The sequence below is a fragment of the Mercenaria mercenaria genome, chromosome 19 (genome assembly GCF_021730395.1).
Source record: "Mercenaria mercenaria strain notata chromosome 19, MADL_Memer_1, whole genome shotgun sequence".
NCBI classification, from domain to species: domain Eukaryota; kingdom Metazoa; phylum Mollusca; class Bivalvia; order Venerida; family Veneridae; genus Mercenaria; species Mercenaria mercenaria.
The window spans coordinates 45578326-45604682 of NC_069379.1; the positions used below are offsets into that span (position 1 = coordinate 45578326).

A 26357-nucleotide genomic window follows, 5' to 3' on the forward strand; every position below is an offset into this window, starting at 1 on the left:
AAAGCTCAGGTGCTTTGTGCTCAGGTGAGCTAAAAATGTTAATATTTGATAAAAATGGTGCTAATCAAGAATTTAGATTTCTAAATCTAAATCTGTATTTCGACTAACAGTTGATGAATAATGACTTTACGTATAACAACTTTACTGCCAATTAGGTATAATAACTTTATTGCCAATTAGGTATAATAACTTTACTGCCAATTAGGTATAATCAAAGGCCTGAAGGGCCTGAGAGTCGGCTAATGATTATAGTCTACCAGTTTCAGTTTGGTTTTAGATTTTTTCCGCAACTGAACAGAGATTTTGTTACAATAGATGAAATGGACATTCAATCGATGCCTAGTAAAACTTTGATTGACATTATACAAGTATTTAAACCCAATATATTTCTCTAAAATTGAAGAGTGGTTCGCAAAAATAAAAATGTTGAAAGTACAAACTACAATTTGACAGGTGACACTAAGATACTGTCCATGACTATAAATATTTTTCCAGTAAACATTTGCCTCCGGCATTACCAAAACTGGCAATTATCGGCTGGTATATATTCGCACAGGATAAAATTTGAATATGAAAATTTATATATTGAACTTTTATAGCGCGGACTGCCACATACAATTTGTAACGGATGGACAAAAGAACTGTTCAGATATTTTACAGATAAGGGGCCTGGCAATAACCGTGTCACACGCTAGGTATTGTTCAATCATATTATAAGGGATGTGAATTTAAAGTATACTTACTTTTGCGTTTAAAGATATGTAAATGTTGCTGAGTGTCAATATATAGTGTCATGAATGTTTACACTGACAGGAAAATTGCGCATTCGAAAGTAAGAGAAGTTACTCGGACTAGCTACCAATTTCGGAAAAGATAACCAATATTAATAAATGCAGTTCTTTTTTAGTTAAAACCATCATTTATTCTATTTCAGACCTGTTAACCCCTTCAAAACCATGTCAGTAGTTCCCAAGTCTATGTACTTTCAATTATCCGTTTTGATTCATGTAGACAGACAGGCCCAGACTGGGCTGAAAAAATGTTTGAGCCATTTTTACGTGGTCGGTAGCAGGGTGGGTGTGGGGAGGGGTGTTCCTTCCCGCTTTGAACTGCAGTCAGATTTTGAAATGGGCATTGTGGCAGGTGGTAAAAGGGCAAATGTATCAAACTGTAAAGTGGCAATATGGGGGGAGGGTGTGGGAGGATACCCCCTCCTGCAAGTAGGGTTTGGGGTATCACCACAAGGAAATTTTGAAAATGTAGACCCTTGATACAGCCTTTGGTGCAATTTCTAATTGAAAATTTTATGTTTCAATTTCTAAATATTACCTAGATTCTTTTTAGTATTACAATATTCAAAGTATGAATGACTGTCACTTCATATTTTTACTTTCAGGTCATGCCTCAGCACTAGAATATAAGACTGATATTGATTCTATGTATGTATTATAAAAATAAATTCTAGAATCATTTCTCTTACAATAATATCTATCATGTCTGTTACTTTAATGTTTAAATTTCATAACACAGCTCGATATTTACCCAAAATATTATATCCGGGTATGATTACACTTTCTTTTATACTGCCAAAATCTCCAGTTTCAACAATATGTTTTACAAATTGTGATGATATGAAGACAGTTTAGCAGCAATTGGCAGTATCTGACATTGAAGTTTACGGTGAAATTATTTAAATCATTTCATAAAAAAAATTGTTTCGTTTCGTCAAAGCACTCTAACATAGACGATCTACTTTCGATTTCAAAAACTACAAGAAAATACAATTTAATGTTTCGCCGATTTGTTTATTTCTCGAAAAATAAGAAATAAAATCATTTTTAAAATCAGTAGTAATTAAACAAATCAGTAAGAGCTCTTTCTCGGGATAATTTATCCGCTTACTGACTGCAAAAATCAAGCCATGTGTCATCATCAAAAGCAGAATGGGTGACGGTTTCATTTTTTTTGCAAACCTGAATCGTAAGCAAATTATCCAAACCAGTCAAAATTCCAGAAAGGTTACGATCTAGATTCTTTCTAGTATTACAATATCCAAAGTATGACTGTCACTTCATCTTTTTACTTTCAGATCATGCCTCAGGACTAGAATACGAGTCTGACATAGATTATATGTAGGTGTAATAAAAATAAATTCTAGAATCATTTCTGTTACAATAATATCTATCATGTATGTTACTTGAATGTTAAAATTTCATAACACAGCTCGATATTTACCCAAAATATTAAATCCGGATACGATTACACTTTTCTCCAGTTTCAACAATATATTTTACAAATTGTGATGATACGAAGACATTTAGCAGCAATTGGCAGTATCTGACATTGAAGTTTACGGTTAAATTACCTCTTAATTAAATCTTTTCATAAAAAATTGTTTCGTTTCATCAAAGCAGCCAAACATAGACGATCTACTTTCGATTTCAAAAACTACAAGAAAATACAATTTAATGTTTCGCCGATTTGTTTATTTCTCGAAAAATAAGAATTAATATCATTTTTAATATCAGTAGTAACTAAACAAACCAGTAAGAGCTTCTTCTTCCGATAATTTATCCGTTTACTGACTACAAAATTCAACCCACGCAAAGTCGTAGAAGCATTGTTATAAACAGGTCACGCGTGTTCGCCGAGAAGTGTCCAGAATGTAGTTAGGATTCATCCGCGAAGTCTCGCGGAAGAATTAACGTACTGCACATATCTTATTCGGGTCACTGAAAATGAAGCTGTCATAATTTAATTTCATCGATGTGATAAACTCTTTGATAAGAGACATTCCAATGCTTTCAGAGGTACCCACTCAATAAAATACTAGCAGTATGTTCTGGAACTATATTTTGTCTTTCGCTGGATGTTACGCAAGCTTTGTAAGTCTGCGCAATTCATAAAATGCACAGCACAATAAATTTGTTATTTGCGCAATGATTTTAAAGATTATTTTTTGAAACGGACAGGGTAACAAATGGATAATTTGGCTAATAAGTTAATATGCAGTTTTTATTTGAATTTGTGAACATCATATTTGCTATTTTGTGACAAAAGGGCATAAAATTCGTCACCATAATCATATGCGCAAATGTATTACCAAATCCCGCAGAATCGTTATGCGTGTTTATGCTTATTGAGTTACCGCGGAAGAAAATACGTGGCTTTATTCGAGTACTGCACAATTACAAGTCATAAATATGACAGATTACATCGTATATTCGTCATAGCAAATAGGATTGACATAAATGAACTTCATTCGATCAATCAACTCTTTGAAATTAGAGACAATCCAATGGAACTACATCACTTCGCTGTGTTGTGAGGCCATTTAAGAATGAGAAATCGTGCGATAGCAAGGACTCGTCAAACGCTTGACAGCGTTTAGCCAACTCAATAACTTTACTGCCAATTAGGTATTTACTGCCAATTAGGTATAATAACTTTACTGCCAATTAACAAATCTTTAAGACACAAAAGGAAGATAACCACTGGAAATACGAGGGTTGTCCCAGAAAATCGTAGACTTTTTTATTATTTCGAAAATAAGCGACGCATAAAATAATTATTTTAACTGATGTTATTTCATTGTATACTCTACAGAACTATAGAGTTTAAAATTAAATATCTGTCATACCATATGAGTATTTTTTAAATAATGGACAGTAATCAGTGCTAATCGGCGCACGCTCAATTTTCCCACTACAAAAAGAAGTGGTTTCCTTTTAAATTCGTGTAACTTATCCGATATACATCTCACAGGATTAAAATTTACATCGTCATTAAGGGCAATGTGTGGCGCGTAATTATCTTGCATTTCAAGTCTATGGCATCACTAACATTAAAACAATGACGTAATTTTGAAAGAAATGATTGCACACCATTTCAGAAATTGCGACGTCAGATAATTTCGCGGCGCAGAAAATATTAATAAAACTTTGCGTAGATCGCGGTATGACCCCTTCACTAGTAAAACGAGGAATGGAAAATTCGGGAAGTTTGGCAAATGTTAGCAGGACACTTGTCTTTACGTGACAAAATTGTTTTAAGAAAGGTTAGGCGAGTGATTCAAAGAGAGAGCAACATAAAACTTTAATATTTTCTGCGCCACAAACTTATCTGACGTCGCCATTTCTGAAATGGCATGCAATCATTACTTTAAAATTTACGTCACTATTTTAACATAAGTGATGTCAAAGTCTTGAAACACAATATAATTACACACCACACATTGCTCTTAACGATGATATAAATTTTAATCTTGTGAGATGTATATCGGGTAAGTTACATTAATTTAAAATGAAGCTATTTAATGTTGGAGTGGGAAAATTGAATGTGCGCCGACTAGCACTGACTGCTGTCCATTATTCAAGAAGTATTCAAATAATATGACAGCTATTTAATTTTAAACTCTATAGCCCTGTAGAGTATAAAATGAAATAACATCAGTTAAAATAATTATTTTATGCGTCGCTTATTTTCGAAATGATAAAAAAAGTCTACGATTTTCTGGGACAACCCTCATAAATATATATATATACATACCTCTTTTATGTTCCTGTTAGGAGATTTGGAAGGAGCTTTTGTTGGTTTGAGAGTCTCGGCCTTTTTTTTGGTGTCCTTAGTACTCTGTCGGCTATCCTGAAATATTCATATAAATGATATTAATAGTGTTCAAGCATGACTGTTACCTTAGTGTAATATTTCATAGAATTTCAACAATTTGACATACTTCTAGACCTTTAATTAAGCACATATATGAGCTTTAAAAGGTTGTATCTCCAGGTGAACCCAGAAATTCTAATGATTTTTTTTTAAATACAGTTGAACCTCAGAATCTTGAAGTTGCTGATCTCGTACTCTGGCTGTCTTGAATAAATTTTCAAGTCATTAAAGGCGTATGCTAGAATTCCCTGTATATGAGATGGGCGAAAATTTTCCCAATAACAGAATTTCTTTAAACTTTGGATATTGAAGGACAATCATCTAAGAAACAAAAATATGCAATAAAAATCATAGGTCACCGGTATGGAAAAAGAGTTATCTGCCCTTGAAAACGTCATTTTTGGGGGAAATGCCGTTTTCAAGGGCAGATAACTCTTTTTTGATACCGGTGACCTATGATTTTTTTTGCATTTTTTTTGTTTCTTAGATGATTGTCCTTCAATATCCAAAGTTTGAAGAAATTCTGTTATTGGGAAAATTTTCGCACCAAATTCTAGCATATGTCCTTAAATACGTATTTTCACTATTTTTAAATCAAATTCTATCAACTGTGACTCTGATTGTGTCTCAAAGTGAATCTGATCTTCTTTCTGTCAGAGTTTTGTGTATATTTATTAATAAAATACTGTTTTGATCTGACAAAATTACTTCATATTTATTTCGTATTTACAAACATTATCCATTCTGATCACTTTCTGAATTTTGAATTTTTTTTTTAAAAAATTGACAAGTCTAGTGACATGCTGGATAAAATCTAGAAAGCCCTGATGATGATAATGATAGCGGCACAGAAAAAGTTGTTAACTTGTACAGTTAACAGATGTATTAAAAGTTTTCTTCCCAACATTTTATAAGCTGGAATCAGGGGTGAGTATTACACATAGGTACACATTATACATGGGTAATAATATAGTCTGTGTTCAGATCCTTTTGTTTTGTTCAGAGGAGATAACTCCTGAGGCTATTTAAATTTTGTATAATTATGTCCCTTTTCTTCTCAAAACACTAGGTAATCAGAGCCAAGACTGATGAAGTTAGAAAATATAGCAGAATTATTTTTCTTTAAAAATAAATATTATCTAGTAAGTAGCCAGACTAGGAATAACAGTATGTTTCCCTTACAAAAGCCACAATTTTGTACATTGACAGACAGTTTCTTTAAACTCTAGAAAGATTTTCAAATTCAGGATGTTGTTGGAACTACTTCTAAGTCTCTAGCTCTTATTCTCTCAGGTTATCCAGTCATTAATACAAAAGCTGTATTTTTCTAATCAAAGTAATGTTTAGAAATAATGATCCTGGGTCGACAGAACAATAGAAAGTTTCTATGGCAAATCAATATAGATAACGGTAAAAACAGCCTGTCAACAGCAATTTGTTACCCAATAACTGCTCCCATTATGATAAATAAATCCATGTGATATAATAACTTCTCCTGCACAGAAACCAGGAAAATGGTGTCATAAACTAAAATGCAATGGTCCAAGAAAAGAAAAGATTTAATGAGATGTAGACAGATAATGTTTTTTGTTTCCATTTCAGGAAAAAATTATCTGACAGGCTGCTATTATAAAACGTTAATAGCGTAAATTGAGATATCAACAATCAATGTATGGAACTTTTTAATTAACCCTTACCCTGCTCAATTTCTATAATGAGCTTGTCCAACTTCTAATTTGGACAGTACCATTAACTGTTAAAAGGAGTGCTTAGCAAAAAGATACTGACTGAATGGTGAACACTGAACAGTGCAGATCATGATCAGACTGCACAGATGTGCAGCCTGATCATCATCTAAACTGTTCGCAAAGGCAAAATTAATTGTGTCCGGCATGGTAAGGTACCACAGTATTCACTTTCAGCATCGTTTCTATTTTGTTCTCAATGGACTAAAATTTCACTCTATGACTTGGTTTGTTTATTATTTATTTCAATAAACGTCTGAGGTGCCCTGATTTATATTTACAATTTTTTCATTGTTTTGTTCAGTTACTGTCGGACGTGTCAAGATTTATGTCTGGGAAATAGATTTTTAATTTAGTTTTGCATGCTTTGCTGGCAAATAAAACATGGTTTTGCATTCAGATGTGTAGTAATCTTATCACGAAGACCAAAACTAAAATCAGTATTTCCGAATTACACCAGGAAGGGATACTAACTCGTAATAAAATGCGGTTTTAAATATGAGGGAGTAAACCAGTAGAGCCAAAAGTAGGTCTTTTAGCGGAACGTGTTCTAATCAACAACATAATACACAGCAAAAACCTTCTTTGTTTATATAAAAGAAAATCTTAGAAGTGTCATAACTATGGTCTTTTATTGTTTAGTTAACATTCTGATTTGTCTGAACTCAGAGCATTGTCCTTTTAAAGGAATCAAAACAGTTAGATTATATTTAAGTATAGCAAGACAATTGTGCAATTTTTAGGGGACTAAAGTTGTTAAGTTCCAGACATATCATGCATGAAGGAGTATTTTTGAAATTTACTCAACTTCTAGAACTACTTCAACATATATTAAGTCATGAAACAAAAACTTGAATACTTAAATCATTGCAATCAGCTATAGGATCATAAACAGCTTTAAGCATCAAGAGTTACCTACCTTTTTCTAAGTGTCTATTTTAACACAAAATATAAATCAATTTTCGGTGTAGTCGGAAATTCAACGCTTCTATAACAGAAAAGCACATGAAGGAGCAGGGGGCAAATCTTTATATATTTACATATTACACATTTTCAGGCTGGAAGCACAACTTAACAAAGCAACAATCAGATATAGTTCTGTCTAATACAAAACAAGGATAAATATTCAATGGGAAAAGTCATGTTCCATGAACGAAGCCCCATACAACCACAGACCTGTAGCAGTGTATGTATGAATGCATAAAAATGCATAGACATACAAAAACATGTAGACAATTCAAACTAGAACTGTCACAGGAGTGACTCATACCCCCACCATACGGTCTTGTCACAGAAGAATGGCAACCATAAGGAATCTTAAAAATACTTTGGAGTACTTCATCCTGGGCTTCCACATATAAGTAATACTAGTATAATACTAGTATAGTAATACTAGTAAATATATTAAATCTCTAATATTAGAGATACACTAAAAGTGAATACAAAAAAGTGTCTTACCGACCCATGTTATCACGGAAAAATGTTTTTACTTTTTACATAGGACTTATAATAAAAAAGTTAGAAAAATACCTAAAATATTGAAAATCTAAAAATAGGATTTCTAAAAATAGACTTATTCCTGGAATTTAAGGGGAAGAAACTCAGTACAAAGGTTAAAAAAGGTTACTTCCCTTTGGCTCTAAGCCAATCAGAATGAGATATAGTGAAAATACATCAAAATTAACCTTAAATTCTAGGTAAAAGGGGACACAATTCAAGAAAAATAGTGTCAGAGTTATGCACCTTGTTTCACATGATGTGGGTGATGAGGTGGAACATCTGTTTTAGGTCTGAATCAAATCCATTCAGTAGTAATTGAGATATAGTGAAAATACATCAAAATTAACCTTAAATTCTAAGTAAAAAGGGGAATAATTCATGAAAAATTGGTGTCAGAGTTATGCACCTTGTGTCACATGATGTGGGTGATGAGGTGGAACATCTATTTTAAGTTTGAATCAAATCCATTTTGTAATAATTGAGATATAGTGAAAATACATCAAAATCAACCTTAAATTTAAAGTAAAAGGGGACATAATTCATAAAAAATTTATGTCAGAGTTATGCACCTTGTGTTACATGATGTGGGTGATGAGGTGGAACATCTATTTTAAGTTTGAATCAAATCCATTTTGTAATCATTGAGATATAGTGAAAATACATCAAAATCAACTTAAATTTAAAGTAAAAGGGGACATAATTCATAAAAAATTTATGTCAGAGTTAATGCACCTTATGTCACATCATCTGGGTGATGAGGTGGAACAACTATTTTAAGTTTGAATCAAATCCATTTAGTAATAACTGAGATATAGTGAAAATACAACAAAATTAACCTTAAATTCTAAGTAAAAGGGACATAATTCATGAAAACTTGGAGTCAGAGTTATGCACCTTGTGTCACATGATGTGGGCACATGATGTGGGTGATGAGTGGAACATCTATTTTAAGTCTGAATCAAATCCATTCAGTAGTAACTGAGATAAAGTGAAAATACATCAAAATCAACCTTAAATTCTAAGTAAAAAGGGGCATAATTCATAAAAAAAATGGTGTCAGAGTTATGCACCTTATGTCACATGATGTGGGTGATGAGGTGGAACATCTATTTTAAGTTTGAATCAAATCCATTTAGTAATAACTGAGATATAGTGAAAATACAACAAAATTAACCTTAAATTCTAAGTAAAAGGGACATAATTCATGAAAACTTGGTGTCAAGAGTTATGCACCTTGTGTCACATGATGTGGGTGATAAGGTGGAACATGTATTTTAAGTTTGAATCAAATCCATTTGGTAATAACTGAGATAATAGATTTCGGGACGGGACGGGACGGGACGCGACAAAACTGACTCCTATATACCCCCCTCAAACATGTTTGGTGGGGGTATAAACATACAAATACAGGAACACAATCACAGAATGCTTCATGAAAAAAAAAAAAAAAAAAAAAGTTCCTTAGAATTAGCTCATTATAACAGTACGTAAAATATTTCCTAAAACATTACTAGTAAATTTCCTCAACATAACTTTTCATCTTGTTTTGGCAAGTTAAAAACAAACCCTTACTTTCCCAAATTTCTATCACAGTTTTCATTTAAAAGCCAACAAGGAACTGGAGGAAATACTATATTGTCTGAGCTAAAAATAGTTTATCGTCCAATATCACTCATGAAGCCAACATAGGGGATGTACAAACTGCTCAATTGACAAGGGAGGTAAAATTACCTTACAAGACATGAAAAAGTAGTCTCCCTTGTTACATTTCAAGGGAAGTCATAGCCTAAAAAGGGTTCACACTGTGAAGTTACAAAGGTATTGTTTTATACAGGAAAGAAAATCACTGTGACTTTGCACATTAACAACTGTTAATCTGGTGGCAGGCAAAACAATATTTTTTACACCGTTTGTGTATGGGGTCGGAATTTTTAATTTTCAGTAACTTTTTCGCTTAAGGTGGGTAAAACAGCAATGCACGTATAAGCCAGCTGAGGTTAAATATAGCGGACAAAGGAAACATGTAGTTCATAATACAAGGCACCAGTCTTACAGAAGAAAAAGTAGTTCCTTTTTTTGCACTATAAGATGAGAGGGGTTTTATACTCTCATCTGGTGACAGAGTGTATAATCCAATCTGAAATATGAATGAAATAAATGTACTGTGAAATCATCAATTTTCGTGGGGGCTTAATTTTTGTGGGGGACTAATTTTCATGGATTTTGTGGTTGCGTCAATCCATGAAATTAAGTCCCTATGAACAAATAAAATTCCCATTCATCTGATGTTCAAAAGATGATATTCATGAATTCATATCCCGATGAAATTGCCGTTTTGGTTAAAATCAAGAAAATTCATCCCACAAAATTAAATGATTTCACAGTATGTACTAAAATATGAATGAAATATTAATTATGAATGAAATAAACTTATTAACTAAGATATGAATTAAATGAATTATGACTAAATAAACTTAAATACTAAAATATAAGTAGAATTTTGAATGAAATAAACTTAATGAACTAAGATATAAATAATATGCAATCTGAATGAAATAATCTCAAACTTCTTTATTTCAATCCTTCAATCCCCCCCCACCCACCATTACCTTGCTTTTAAACTGTTAAAAGAGGTAAATTTCAAAAAAAAGAGGGCCAAATGGCCCCAGGTCTTCACCTGAGAAACACAAAACCCTAACAGTGTAAAAATTTTTAAACCCAATGATTTCATGGGAAAAAAATATTTGACCAAATTATCATTAAAAATTGGAGCAAAAAAAACTTGAAAAAATAAGTATTTTCTTTTTTTGATAGTGACCCAGTTTTTGACCCCCAACTACCCATATTTGAACTTTACCTAGATTTCACAACCCCCCCTTCGACCAAATTTTATAAACCCAGTGTAAAAAAGCTCCCTATTGCAACAAAAGGGTTTTTCTTGAGACTTTATACCTAGTTTTTTTAAACCCAGATGACCCTTTTTAAACCCCACCTAGATTTCATCAATTCTGACAAAATTTATGAAGATCTTTGAAAAATACAGCTCTATCGCATAACAAGGTTTTTTTTTGATTTAACCTAGTGCCTACTTTTTGACCCAGATGACCCATAAATGAACTTTACCTAGATTACATCAAGGCAATCATTCTGACCAAATTTCATGAAGATTAATTTTAAAAAAAAACAGCCTCTATCTCATCAGAAGGGTTTTCTTTGATTTGACCTAGGGGGACCTATTTTTGAGTCCAATGACCCAAACAACTCAACGTAGATTTATAAAGGCAATCATTCGGGGAAATTTCAGAAATCAATTGAAAAATACAGCCTCTAAAATACATAAGGTTTTTTCTTTAATTGACCTATGACCTAGTTTTTGAACTCAGATGCCCCAAATTTTCAAATCGACCTAGACTTATCAAGGAAATCATTCTGACTTAATTTCGGGAAGTCAATTGAAAAATATAGCTCTTCGCATACACAAGGTTTTTTTTTGTTTTGCCTTGTGCCTAGTTTTTGACCCAAGATGACCCACTTCTACTTGGGCCTATTTTTTCACAAGGCTTTTATTCTGACCAAAATTCATGAAGATTAATTGAAAAATACAGCCTCTATCGCATACACAAGGTTTTTTTTTGATTTGACTAGTGCCTAGTTTTTGACCCAATGCCCCCTTTTCGAATTTTGGCCTGATTTCATCAAGTTTATCATTTAACCAAAAAATTCTGAAGAAAATTGAAAAATACAGCCTCTTGATCAAAAGGGTTTTTCTTTGATTTGCCCATGACCTAGTTTTTGACCCAGAAAACCCCCTTTTTCAAACTCGCCAAATTTTCTAAAGGTTATCATTTGCCCAAAATTCATAAAGTTTAATTAAAAAATACACCCTCTATCGTACCAAGGTTTTTTTTGATATGCCCTGTGACCTAGTTTTTGACCCCAGATGACCCTTTTTGAACTGGGCCCTAGATTTCATAAGGTAATCATTCTGACCAAATTTCAAAAGATCGTTAAAAAAATACAGCCTCTTTTGCATACACAAGCAAAATGTTGAGGGCAGACGCAGACGACAGACAGCGCCGGACATCGAGTGATCGGAAAAACTCACCTGAGCATTGCTCAGGTGAGCTAAAAAAATCTGACTTAACAGCTAACAGTGCAGATAATGATCAGTCTGCATGGATGTAGTGTACATATCAAGTGATGATAATAATGATGGCATTCATATTGATGATGATAAAGATGATAATACACAACAAGTGGTAATAATGATACACAAATTTAGTGATGATTTTGATGATGTACGTATGGATGCTAATGATTATGATGCACATAAGTGATGATGTTTAGATTAACGATAATGCTGATGATGCTTATGTACATATAAAGTGATGAATGTAATACAATGATGATAAGAAGGACACCTTTTCACTCACTGCCATTTTTTTCTATTCAAAAACAAACATTCCAGTTAAACTGCGAAAAGGAAGAAACACTAAAAACAACAACAACAAGACGATAAACTGAGCCCCGTATTCATCATTCCGAGACTGAAAGCTACAAACAGGCTTTAAATGATACATTACACTTTAATACAATAAACTTTTTCTTGTAGAAACAGACTTAAAAATGTCACATTTTCCTTGTAGAAACAGACTTTAAAATGACACATTTTCTTTGTAGAAACAGACTTTATATGACACAGTTCCTTTGTAGAAACAGACTTTAAAATGACATACATTTTTGTATTTTCTTTGTAGAAACAAACTTTCAAATGAAACATCTTTGTAAATGGACTTTCAAATGATACAATCTTTTTGAAGAAATGGTGGTTAGAGTGTCTTTGCAGAAACCCACTTTAACCTTTAGCCTGCTGGTGCCAAGTGATTCTGCCTTTGCAACCAGTGCAGACTGATCTATTCAGTCAGTTAATTTTCAGTGAAGACCCATTCAAATGATAACTTAACCTGACCAAATTGAAGAGGCCCCTTTTTAAAATTTACCCTGGGGAAAGGTTTAAAAAAAACATTTTCTTTTAAAAAGAATTTAGAAAGATCAGACTAAAAAATTTGAGAATACTGGATACACAGAAATACCTTTTTTTCCCTTTGACATAGTTGCTTTCATTGAAATATCCATATTATTTCCGAAATCATGTCTGAATATTTCTGAATTTATGTCTGAACATTTCTGAATTTATGTCAGAACATTTCTGAATTTATGTCTGAATATTTCTGAATCATGTTTGTCTGAACATTTCTTCTGAATTTTTCTGGATCGTGCCAATTTAAGCAAGAATTTAAGGGATTTTCAGAAATTTTCAAAATGTTCAGAAATATTCGGAAAAAAATTTTGGATCTTTTTTTCATGGGGTTATATATAATTGGCTATTCTTGCAGAAAAAGACCTAAAACAGATGCAGACTAAACAGTTGATGAAATACCTTTTTCTTTCCTTTTGACATAGTTGCTTTCATTGTAATATCCGTATCACCATATCTGGTAAAAAGTCTTTGTTTCTTTATATGTCTCCACAATGTTAAATATTTCCCAAAAATATCTAAATTAACAATATCCAGGCTCCATTATGAACATTTTGGCTAAATCTTAAATTTTTGCTTTTCAAAATCTACTTTTCACTTCTACTTGAAATATCAAATCATTTCAGTCAGTCAAAAGTCCTCTTTTCTATCATTACACTGAAACAAAAGGCCCTTTGTGGCGTAAATTCTCACTTACTGTCTTTTTTTCAAAAATATTTATTTAAGTCCACATAATACACATTTTTATAGTTCTCTTTAAATGTATAAATTCTGAAATTTCAACAAAATGTAAATAACATTACAAGTTCAACAGTTCTATATACAGTATAAATTCTATTTCTATATACATGTTTTTAAAATTCTATAAATTATATACATGATAAGTTCTATATTTTATATACAGATAAGTTCTATAGTTCTAATACATGTATAAGTTTTTTAAATTCTATTCATTATAATCAGATAGGCCCACACACAGGTAAAGTTCTTTTTTTTATAAACTTCTCCCAAAGACAGTGAAAGTTAAAAAAAGTTTTTACATTACATTTTATTCTATGTTTTTTATTCTGCTTTAAAAATCTTTCTTACTGAAATGATAACGAAGAATCAAATTAAGCGAGAGGATTTAGAACTTATTCTTACAAAAAATAAAACACCTTTTAACACCAAGACAGGTTTATAAACTTTTCGCATCCTATTTCTTTTCACTTAACTAAAGTTTTCATTTAATTTAAGTTTTTTTTTTAAATCCAACTTTTTCTATAATATAGCCAGTTGAATTTTCGAATAAAGTCCGATAAATTAACAAAAGTTTCCCTTATATTTTTAGAAATAAATGTAACCCGGAAAAAAAAAAGTTGTGAAAGCTTTCCCCCTTTTAATAGTGAATCAATTTTCAGCCTCATTCTGTCAACAAAGCCGGGTGTAATCTCATTGATAATATTGACTAGATTATTGACACAAAATTTCTCTGATGACTTCTGTTACTGGGAGGACAAAGGTAGCTAACTCTGGTCTCACTGTGAACAAAGGGAGGCAACCATTGATAATATTGACTATCTTATTGACAGAATTTTTTTGGTAGCTCTCACTGTGAAAAAAGGAAGGCAACCCTTGTAAAACGCAGGACTATTTCAGATTTTTTTTGACTTCTGTTACGGGGGGACAAAGGTAGCAACTCTGTTTTTACTGGAACAAGGGAATCAACTATTATAAAATTGACGATTATTGACACAAAAATTTTTTTGAGACTTCTGTTACTGGAAGGACAAAGGTAGCTAACTCTGGTCTCACTATGAACAAAGGGAGGCAAGCATTGATGATATTGACTAGATTATTGACACAAAATTTCTCTGATGACTTCTGTTACTGGAAGGACAAAGGTAGCTAACTCTGGTCTCACTATGAACAAAGGGAGGCAAGCATTGATGATATTGACTAGATTTTTGACACAAAATTTTTCTGAGACTTCTGTTCTGGGGGGACAAAGGTAGCTAACTCTGGGCAACTAGAACAAAGGGAGGCAAACATTCTAATATTGATATTTATTTACAGAAATTTTTTTTTTAGCTTCCCCGTGAAAAAAGGAAGGCAACCCTTGATAATACGACAGGAAAAATTGACAAATTGTTTTAGACTTCTGTTAATGGGGGGACAAAAGGGACTAACCCGGTTTCACTTAACAAAGGGAAGCAACATTGATAAAAATGATAGAATTGACACAAAAATTTTTCTGATGCTTCTTTACTGGAAGGACAAAGGAGCTAACCTTGGGCCCCCTAGAACAAAGGGGGGCAAGCATTGATGATATTGACTAGATTTTTGACACAAAATTTCTCTGATGACTTCTGTTACTGGAAGGACAAAGGTAGCTAACTCTGGTCTCACTATGAACAAAGGGAGGCAAGCATGAAATATTTACTGATTATTGACACAAAATTTTTTGATGATTCGTTCGGAGGACAAAGGGAGCTAATCTGGCACACTATGAACAAAAGGGGGGCAAAATTTATAAAATTTGACTCTTTTTGACAAATTTTTTGGTCGCTCTCACTGTGAAAAAAAAAGGGAAAGGGAACCATTGTATACTGACAGTATTGAAGTTTTTTTTTGACTTTTTGTTACCGGGGAAAAGTACTAACTCTGGTCTCACTGTGAACAAAAGGAAGCAACCCTTGTAAAATTTACTAACTATTTACACCCAAAATTTTTCCCGATGACTTTTGTTACGGGGGGGGGCAAAGGTAGAAAACCGGTTCCCCTATGAACAAAGGGAGGGGGGAAAAAAATTGATGTATTGACTAGATTATTGACACAAAAAATTTTCTGATGACTTCTGTTACTGGGAGGACAAAGGTAGCTAACTCTGGTCTCACTGAACAAAGGGAGGCAACCATTGATAATACTGACTAGATTATTGACACAAAATTTCTCTGATGACTTCTGTTACTGGGAGGACAAAGGTAGCTAACTCTGGTCTCACTGAACAAAGGGAGGCAACCATTGATAAAACTGACTAATTTTTACCAAAATTTTTGATGACTTCTGTTACTGGGAGGCAAAGGGGCTAACTCTGGTTCACTGAACAAAGGGAAACCATTGAAATATTGACTAGATTATTGACACAAAATTTCTCTGATGACTTCTGTTACTGGGAGGACAAAGGTAGCTAACTCTGGTCTCACTGTGAACAAAGGGAGGCAACCATTGATAATATTGACCAGATTATTGACACAAAATTTTTCGTGACTTCTGTTACGGGAGGAAAAGGAACTAACCCGGCTCCCGTGAACAAAGGGAGGGAACCCCCTTTATAAAATTTTATAATTTTTTTACACAAAATTTCTCTGATGAATTCTGTTACTGGAAGCACAAAAGGGAGCAAAAACGGGCTGTAACAAAGGAAACAACATTGATAATATTGACTAAGTTTTTGACATAAATTTTTTGGGAGCTAAAATCGCCTCACTGTGAACAAAGGGAGACAACCTTAATATTTAATAAATTTTTACAAATTTTTTTTTTATAACTTCTATATGGGAGGGCAAAAGGGACCGTAGTTAACTCTGGTATCAATTTTGAACGTTGGGGGGGCAAACCCTTGATCAAATATTTGATTTTTGCAGATTTTTATTTTTTTTTGATGACCCTTTTGTAACTTTGGGGGAAAAAAGGGGCTGACTCTGGCCCCTTGAACAAAGGAGGTAACCCTTGATATATGACTAATTACTGACATAATTTTTTCTGATAACCTCTATTACTGGGTGGACAAAGGTAGTTAACTCTGGTTACACTGAAAACAGAGGGAGTCAACCATTGGTAATATTGATTAGATGATTGACAGAATGTTTTCCTGGTGATTTTCCTTATGGGGAGGACAAAGGGAACTAATGGTTCAGGGACAAAGGAGGCAACCCCTGACAAAAAGACCAGATTATAGACAAGATTTTTCATGATTTTGTTACTGGGGGGGACAAAAGGGAACAACTGGTTAAATGTGGCAAAGGGAGGCAAACCCTTGCCCAAATTTACCAAATTTTTGACAAATTATTTCGATGACTTTTTCCGTTTTCTAGGGAGGGGAAAGGTAACTAATGTTTTGGACAAAAGGGGGCAACCATTGCCAAAATTTACCAGATTATTGACAAGATTTTTTCTGAGACTTCCGTTACAGGGAGGGCAAAGGTAACAAATGTCTGTGGGCAAAAGGGGGGCAAACCCTTGCAATATGCCAGATTTTTGACAAATTTTTTTCTGATTTCTTTGTCACCAATGTTAAGTTTGTAACTCTGGCTTCACTGTGAACAAAGGAAAATTGCCTCTGATGATACTTAGAAAATTTTAATGGTGACAGGTTGACAAAGGTAGCTAACTCTAATCTGACTGCAAATCAAAAGGAAACTATTACATTTTAAAAGTCATATCAAAATCAATTGATTGTGTTAATTGGTGGAAAAGGGTAACTTACTATGGCCTGACAAAGGAAGATAATTATGTCCCTTTGAATATATTGATTAGACTGACAGGAAATTTATCATTTCATTATAGACTCAATTTAAAAAAAAACAAAACATTTTGTCAACAACTATGTGTGAAATCTTACTGATCATATACAATAGGCTAACAGATTTTTTTCCTGTGACTCCTTTTATGGTAGTTCTGCACATCTGATAAACTAGAAGTAATACAGAAAACATAGAATAAACACTGGACTCTGCATACAGAAATGAAAATCTTTTTATGAGTAAATGGCAACATACAAGAAAATTTATTGAAACAGCAACTTTACTCTTCCTAAAGCTAAACAAAAGCACCACGATGCGGAGCAATATATATGCTCGAAGGTATGACCTTTGACCCCTAAGTGTGACCTTGACCTTGAAGCAAGTCATTCAAAACGTGCACTCTACACGTCCTCTGGATGTAGTGAACATTTGTGCCAAGTTTCTTTAAAATCCTTCAAGCAGTTCAAGAGTTACAGAGCAGACAAAAAACAAAGCCATATGACCTTACAGGGAAGAAATTCTGTTTTTAAACATCTGTTAAAGAGACATGCCGCCTGATATAAGATACCAAAAATGAGTCAACCTGGTAAGAATATATACAGAGCTGATATTACTTACTGCTTATTTGACCTTTCAACTCACTACATAACCTTGACCTTGAACGAACATGAACAGCAAGAGCACCTCCAACAGGTGCAATCGCTCGTCTGCAATGCTGGTCAGTATATCAGAAAAGTGTTATAGTTCAGAATTTTTAAGTACAAGAGCTGTCACTAATGGTGACAAATGCCCCCGCAGCACCTTGACCTTTGAACTGGTGACCTTGAACTTTGACCTAGTGACCTCAAAGTCAATAGGGGTCGTGTACTCCAATAAGTACTATCAGCATGTGAAGTTTGAAGGACATGGGTGTAGTGGTTCACGAGTAAAGTGCCTTCATGCAAAAAGTTAATGTTGTGACGAACGAACTAACGAACTACTAACAAACAGACGGACAGTTGAAAACTAATATGCCTCCCTTCGGGGGCATAAAAACGGTCATAATTCTGACAAAATGCAGGTAAGAGTTATGGTTCTTAGCCTGCATAGTCACCTAATTATGATAAACAAGTGTGCAAAGTTTCAAAGCAGTAGCTCTTATAGTGTTTGAGAAAAGGGTAGACGTAAACAAAAATTTTAACAAAGAAACTAAAATTTTCTAAGTACAAACAGGACTCATTGAGGAATGTGTAATCTTTTCCTTTTCCTTTTCTGATCAGAATGATCAAAGACTTTTGTCAATTAATGAACGCAAAATGTTTTTTATCAGTTCTTTTAATTGAATTCATTTGTGACAAAGCTTCCTTGACAGTGGCACTAAAACCTTGGCATCAAACAGCACCCGTGCTTTGTTAAACAAGTGTTTCAAATGGATAAACTTATTTATCGCTTAAATCGATATAATTGAACATTCTCGATCAATTCAATGTAAGACATAAAACAGAATATAAAATAAGCCACCTTCTACAAGAACAGCATGTTATATCATTTAATTTAATCTTGAACAATCCATTGAATTAAAAGAATTTCTGTCATGAAATTTCTACATTAAACTCAAAACAGAATCAATACAAATTCTTGACTAAGCCTTACCCTGCTAAATTTCTGTAATGAACTTGTCTGTCTTCGAATTTGGACAGTACCAGTAATTGTTAAAAGGGGTGCTTACCAAAAGGACTGACTTGCAAACAGTGCAGATCTTGATCAGACTGCACATTTAATGTGCAGGCTGATCATGATCTACACTGGTCATAAAGGCAACATCAAATGTGTCCAGCATGGTTAGGTCTAAGGTACAATAACAACTTATTATTGGTTTTATTATATATTCTACACAGCTGCCTTATATTACCATAGATTACCTCTGTATAGTTGCTCCCCCGTCCTACCCCCACAAAAAACTCTGCCCCTCCTCCCCCTTACATTTCTTTTTTATCTTATTTACTGTGAAATCAATTAAATTCGATGGCATGAAACTTTGCGCAAATGTGAAAAAGGACTGTTTCTCGCGGGCTTTAATTCGCGCATTTTCAATTTTAGAAATGAAAAATAAGATTAGAATTAATAATAGCGCGGTCTTTAATTCGCGCATCGGTCCTAGCGCGAAATACGTGAAAATTCGTCCTACGTGATTAAAAATGATTTCACAGTATATCATAAGTGAATGTGGGTAGTGTCAGGATTTCTGAATAGCATTCTTAAGTATCAAGTAGTTTATATATTAACTTAAAATGACAGAAAGAAAGATAGGAGAACTAGGAAAATAAACTACTGAAATAACTCAGCCACAAACATTCTATGTGAAATCTTTATGTTAAAACTTTTCAGCTTGTGGGTATACTGACTTAGCGTGTATACCGACTTAAAACAACAGCATGTGATTTTCACAAAGATTAGGTACAACTTGTTACATGCAAATTTTACTCCGAATAAAGTGTGCATATTTCAGTAAATTGTGACACTTTGTATGTACACAGTGTTTAATATAGATGTACCGATAACTTATACAATGTATGGACACAGTGATATAACTTACTTGTTTTATGGACACAATGACAACTTAAACATAGGGATATTACTTACACATTGAACTGATACAATCATGTGACAATTGATACTATACTTTCAAAGTTACCGAGAACACATCATCAGGTTTGCATTCACCAGTCAATCAAATATTTATTTTTGTTTACAACAATTCTCCCTTACCTTTGAAAGCACTACTCTATCTTTTCTAAAATATTTACTATCCAATGAAACTATCACAGACACTTATGTAAAATCTCCTCTAAAAATTGTAAATCATTGTAGTTTTATGTGAAATTGTGAGTGAAATGTGACGTATTGAATTAATGTTTAAAAACATGGTGCTACACTTAGAGTGTTCTAACATCTCCACATTTCAACAAAACCGAGACTTACTCGATTTTTGAGTGTTCTGAACCATGTTGGATGGTAGGCTCGGAGATCAAACCTGGGTTTAAGAAGGGATTTTCTCTCTTCTACGTTCTGCGGCACCAGTGCCAAGACTACCGGGTTGTGTAGCCACTGAACTGCCACCTGGTGGCCAATATTACTGGACCACAGACTGAATCTAAGCTTGGGCATTTTTTGCCTTTCTTCTAATTTAAAACATCAATTTTGATAAACTGACATTAATTTATATTATTCTGCACTGATATTTAAAGTGTTTGTTTTGCCACATCTGCAATTTTACATTATTTGTTACCTTCAAAAATTCATATTAGAACTGTAGGTTACCACATCAATATTTGAAACCATCAAAATTAAAGCACTGCCTACCAACTATTGTTACAGTAGTTTTCACATAATATTTTACAGCAATAGTTCCCACATCATTTAAAATGAATGTCATAAATTTCCATACTAATGCTTGTCTATGTCACTCTTGTTCAAAATATCATGTAGTTTTAGCAAGCTTGGTGATTCAGGTCCTTACAAGGAAGCTGTAGAATTGTTACCAAAATTGCCTGTCAAACAAAACAAGAGCACAGTAAGCAAATATTTACAATAAAATGATAGAGGCAGAAGCAAGCCATTGCCAAAATGTCATTACAGGCTTGATGATTATTAGCATGAAACAGCAGTGAATTGCTGGCTTTGTATGATGACATATACACTAGAATAAAATGTTCCAATAAATTTCCATTTAAAGCAGAATAAAATATTCCAATAAAATGCCATTTTAAGCAGAATAAAATATCCCAATTAACAGCCATTTAAAGCAGAATAAAATATTCTAATTAATTGCCATATTGTGCAGAATAAAATGTTCCAATTAATTTTCATTTACAGTAGAATAAAATGTTCCAATTAACTACCATATAAAATGAAATAAAATGTTTGCAGGCTATTCTTCATGATCATCAACATCGGATCAAAGTGCAGTGTGTGAACTGCTGGCTGTGTATGATATTATAATAAAATATCCAACTAAATGCAATATAAAGGAAAAAATAATTTTGAAACAAAATATTACAATAAATTTCCAAAATGAAACGAAATAAAATGTTCCAATTAACTGCCATATAAAATGAAACATAATATTCAAATAAACTGCCACAAAAAATTGAACAAAATATTTTTATAAATTAATTGCCATACAATAATAATAATAATATGAAAAATAAAATGCTCAACTCATACAAATAAAATAAAATATTTCAATTAATTTTTAATTTAATATAATTGTCTTAATCCTTATGCAGATATTTTTTTTTAACTTTGGCACAGATTTTGAAAAAAAAAATCAAACAGATTCTTAATAACATAATTATATAAATAACAAATTTAATTTAAAAACAAATTGTCCACAAAACTGCTCAAAGCAAGCATATAACCAATGACAACAAACAGGTTACCATGGTGATTCTTACTTTAAATTGCTTCCTTCTTGTGACCTCTGGTATCTCAGCAACCATATTTTCTCTTGAATTCACTGGATCTTTTTTACTGAATACTCCAAGAACTGCTCTTACAATTTTTGGGTTTCTGACCCACTGAAGTCTAACTTTAGGAGTGACTTTGACACTTTCAGTGTCTATGTTAAAACTATAAGTTCTATTTTTAGACTGCTTCACTGATGTCATTTTCATTTACATGGTTGCATTCAATCTTTAAGTGCAATTTTATCTTCTCATGATAATTTCTATTCATGATAATATTTCTTTCATTTGTCTACATCTTTTTAATATCACAGGTTTGCTTTCTAAAGTAGGTCAAAAAGTCACAGTTACCTTTTTTGAAGACAAAAAAAATACCAATACCAATAAAGCAACAGCACTGGAGCATTGGAATGGTCGCATAAACAAAATATAAAAAAAACTTGAAATGTTTAACTCGGAATTGTTTCAATAATTTACATAGTTTTTAAAATAGATATCTAAGATACAAGTCCCTTATATGTTTATAATTGTCGCTTTTGTTTTTTTTTTATCTGAAGTCAAATTGATAATTAAGATTCCTCTTTAAACACTGGAGTAAAATCCAACATATCATCTTTATATTATTTCATTCACAGACAGGCACTTGTATATGTATATAAAACTAGAAATACATTCTGCATGCCCATTTTATTTAGATATTTTTAGAATAAGTATCTAACATACATGTCCCATGCATGTTTTACCATTGTTTTTATTTATTTACTTTTTTTTTACCTGAAGTCAAACTAAGGCCATTATTTTTTTATTTTTTGGTTTACGAACCGCCAGGATGACACATGGTCGTAGGAGGAGGGAAAAAAAAAAAATTAAAAAACAGAATTAGAATCTTTTTTCTCCGTAGGAACTGGACCTTTGAAAGGAATATGGGTAAATTCTACATAACATCACACAGGCTGTATGTTATAATCTTCTTTCCCACTTTTGATGCTTTCTCCAGCAAATATACTTGTGACCTTGGTTATATTTGATTAAAAATGAGCCTTGGGGCTTGTCATAGCAGCTTGAGAAAAAAATTTTGTCTTGGTATTTCTGTGAAATTACATTAATATACAGCTGGGCAGGTAGCTGTAACATTTTTCTTGAAAGGACTGTACTATACATAAAAACTGCATATATTCTCACAAACTAAATGATTGGAAACATAGAAGTCATATGTTAAACACTGACTGAAATTAATACCTAATTCTGTTAAAACAACAGATGGAAGAATCTAATATTCCCCACATTTGAACAACACTGTCAGATTTTAAACCCATGGATATATGATTTTACACTCAGCAGCTTTCAAGCATCTTGGCTGTTTATGGACCCAGACTGAAACTTAGGGGTACAGCTATATGACAACATACACTGCACTGTGCCTAATAAGCAATTATCTTTTTAAGTGTTAGGAATAGGAAGTGTCTAGCCATCTGGTAAACAGACACCTAGCCTATGTCTGTTAACTGGAAGCCTTGCCTTTCCTCATATGGTTTTTTTGGTATTTGTTAATTTATTTTATGAATAGGCCTAATGTAACACAACAGTTCATGCATCTTTGCAATGATCTTTGAAAATTCTGTTAGTCAATATTTGTCTTGCCACATCTACTGCACAGCTACATTGGAAAAAGACAGTAATTACATCTATAATCAACATTAATCTGATGTTAATATATAACGTACAATGATTTCATTAAAAATATGTAATTCATAACTTATAAACAAATAGGTTACCGGACACCAAAAAGCTGTACAGGCTAAACGTTTGCTTACCGGGCCTTACAATTACACAGTTTTAATGTCCCCTGTACCAGTTTATATCATCAAACAAAAGTACTGTCATCATTGTGTATTTAAATGATATTTTTCGGGAAAAAATGCTTTCAAGTTCGCGTAATAAGCGGTGCATAGAATCACCGTAATAAGCATTGCGCTATTGGAACGACAGTTACCATAAACATAGTTGTATACTAAATACAGACTGCATATCACCGACAATTGGCCATTTTTTCAGGAAAGCACTACGCCGCAACTTTGAATGTTCTTGCATTTTCATTAAAATTACTTCAAAACTTTGGAAATAATACAGCCTGGGTGCAGCCATTTTTAAACGTTTCGTAAATTGCGTAACAAGCATGCTGATAGGGCACAGTATATATCGGAAATTTTAATTGGACGTTTACGTCATGCATAAGATATGAAGTTTAAAAATAGAATTATAGGAATTCCTAATGTTGATTTTGACTCATTCGCCATGACGGATATTCGAAGAACGAGATTTTTTTTTTCTTTTTGGAATACACGATGCATTTTTTCTTCTGCAAGCTTTCATGTCATGGCGGAGGAAATAAAAAAATCCCGTTTTTTCAATTTTTTTTTCTGAAAACACGTTTTTTGAGCGGCGGTTCCGTAAACCGAAAGATCAAAAATAAAAGGCCTAAGATTCCTGTTTTTTTACATTGTAGTAAGATCCAACATGCCATCTTCATATTATTTCAGTCACAGACAGGTACACTAATGATATATAAAAATAAAAACAGCAAAATCGCTGGTTTATATAAAAAAAAAATTGGACAATTTGAAGCAAGAAAGTTCTAAACATGAGAGCGGTTGCTATTAGCGACAAATGCTACTGAGCATTAAATTTTATGCCAAGTAAGTTTGAAATCTCTTCATTGACAGATTGGACAAGAAACAAACCATGCTAAACTTTAACCTCTAAGTGTGACCTTGACCTTAGAGCTTGGGGTCTGGGTCTGGGTCTTGGGCATTACATGCCATCTCATTATGGGGAACATTTATGCCTAGTTATTTCAAAACCCCTTGATGAATAGCAGAGTTATGAACCAGACATGAAACAGACACTGTAAACCTTTTACTTCTAAGTCTGACCTTGTCCTTGGGTACAATGCATGACAGGTTGTCTCATTATGGTAAACATTTATACCTGGTTATTTCAAAATCCCTTCATGGGTGGCAGAGTTATGGACCGGACAAGAAACAGATCCTGTTTTAACCTTTGACCTCTAAGTGTGATCTTGACCACGTCTCATTATGATGAACATTTATGCAAAGTTCTTTCCAAATCCCTTAATGGATTGCAGAGTTACAGCCCGAACAAGAATTTACACTGACACACAGACGGTCTGTGTGATTTTAATATGCCACCTTCTGGAGCATACAAACTTAGCAGCATGCCAAACACTCCGTCACGAGGACTGTTGATGCTATACTAAAACAGCCTTTGACCATTTTCAGCATTTCAAGTGCTGAATGAAGATTCGATTCAAAGAATGAATCCCATAGCAACGTAGTTTTACCTTACTGTGTCAATGCCTTCAATATTTTCTGGATATTTAGATATCCAGTTAACTCATCGTACTTCATAACAGTGGCAGAGTGGTGATAATCATTTCCGGAACAGCCATAGAACCTAAAGATATTAATTAAACCAAAATCACATAACAACAAACTTAATGCAGAGAAAAGAACCCAATCAATAGAAATGAACCCAAATCAATCAATTTCCATTATTATTCTGTATTGATTATCATCTCTCATTATGCTTTCCCTGTATAATTACAGATGTAGGATTTATCCGTAAATCAAAGAGAATTTGAATGAACAATAGTGAAATGATATTCCTGACGCTGTTGCTTATGTTAATTTGATACATGTGCTTGTTGTGGCCTTCTTTAAATCAATCCGCGATACTTATAAAGTATTTATTCTTTCCAATTCACATTAAAGATTTTCACTGCATTTTAAAATCTTTTTTCATTTAATTATGGCTTGAACATCCATGAGGCAGGGGTTCCATGAGGCAGGGGTTCCATGGGGCAGGGGTTCCATGGGTGAGTGGCTAAGATTGCTGACTTCCCTTACAGAATGTGGGTTTTTGTTTGAGAAAATGAATTCTTCATGTGAGGCAGCCATCCAGCTTGCTTAAGGAAGATAGGTGGTTCTACCCAGGTGCCTAATGAAATAATGCATCATCGAGGGGCATCTGGGGTCCTCCTTCACCATCAAAAGCTGGGAAGTTGCCGTATGATATATAAATGTGTCAGTGTGATATTTAACTCTACAACAACCACAAGATAGTCTTAAATAGCATGCTGACCAACTTGCCCACTAAAGTAGCCAGCTTAAGATGGTGAAGGAAGGCTCTTGTAATGCTTTACATAGGATATTTCAGATACAGAACCGTAACTGTTAGAACTGCCAATCTTTTACAAGCAAATTAGATGGCTTCCTGGTCTGAAAGCTCCTAACATGGCTTGAACTGACAATCACGAGGGACAAGTGCTTCAAGCATGGTTCTCACCCAAAACCATGCAGGACATGTGCTCCAAACATGGCTCTAACCTAAAACCATGAGGGACAAGTGCTCCAAGTATGGCTCTAACCCACAACCA

At 33.4% G+C, this 26357-nt stretch overlaps 1 protein-coding gene across 1 annotated transcript in view; it reads right to left on the reverse strand.

Annotated features, from left to right (window-relative positions):
* The window catches only part of LOC123542904 (uncharacterized), a 195577-nt gene that overhangs the window by 73021 nt on the left and 96199 nt on the right, over positions 1–26357 (reverse strand). The window contains exon 13 of the mRNA XM_053531345.1: positions 4549–4644. Within this exon, the coding sequence (XP_053387320.1) occupies positions 4549–4644 (96 nt within the window). The remainder of the gene's footprint in view (positions 1–4548; positions 4645–26357) is intronic.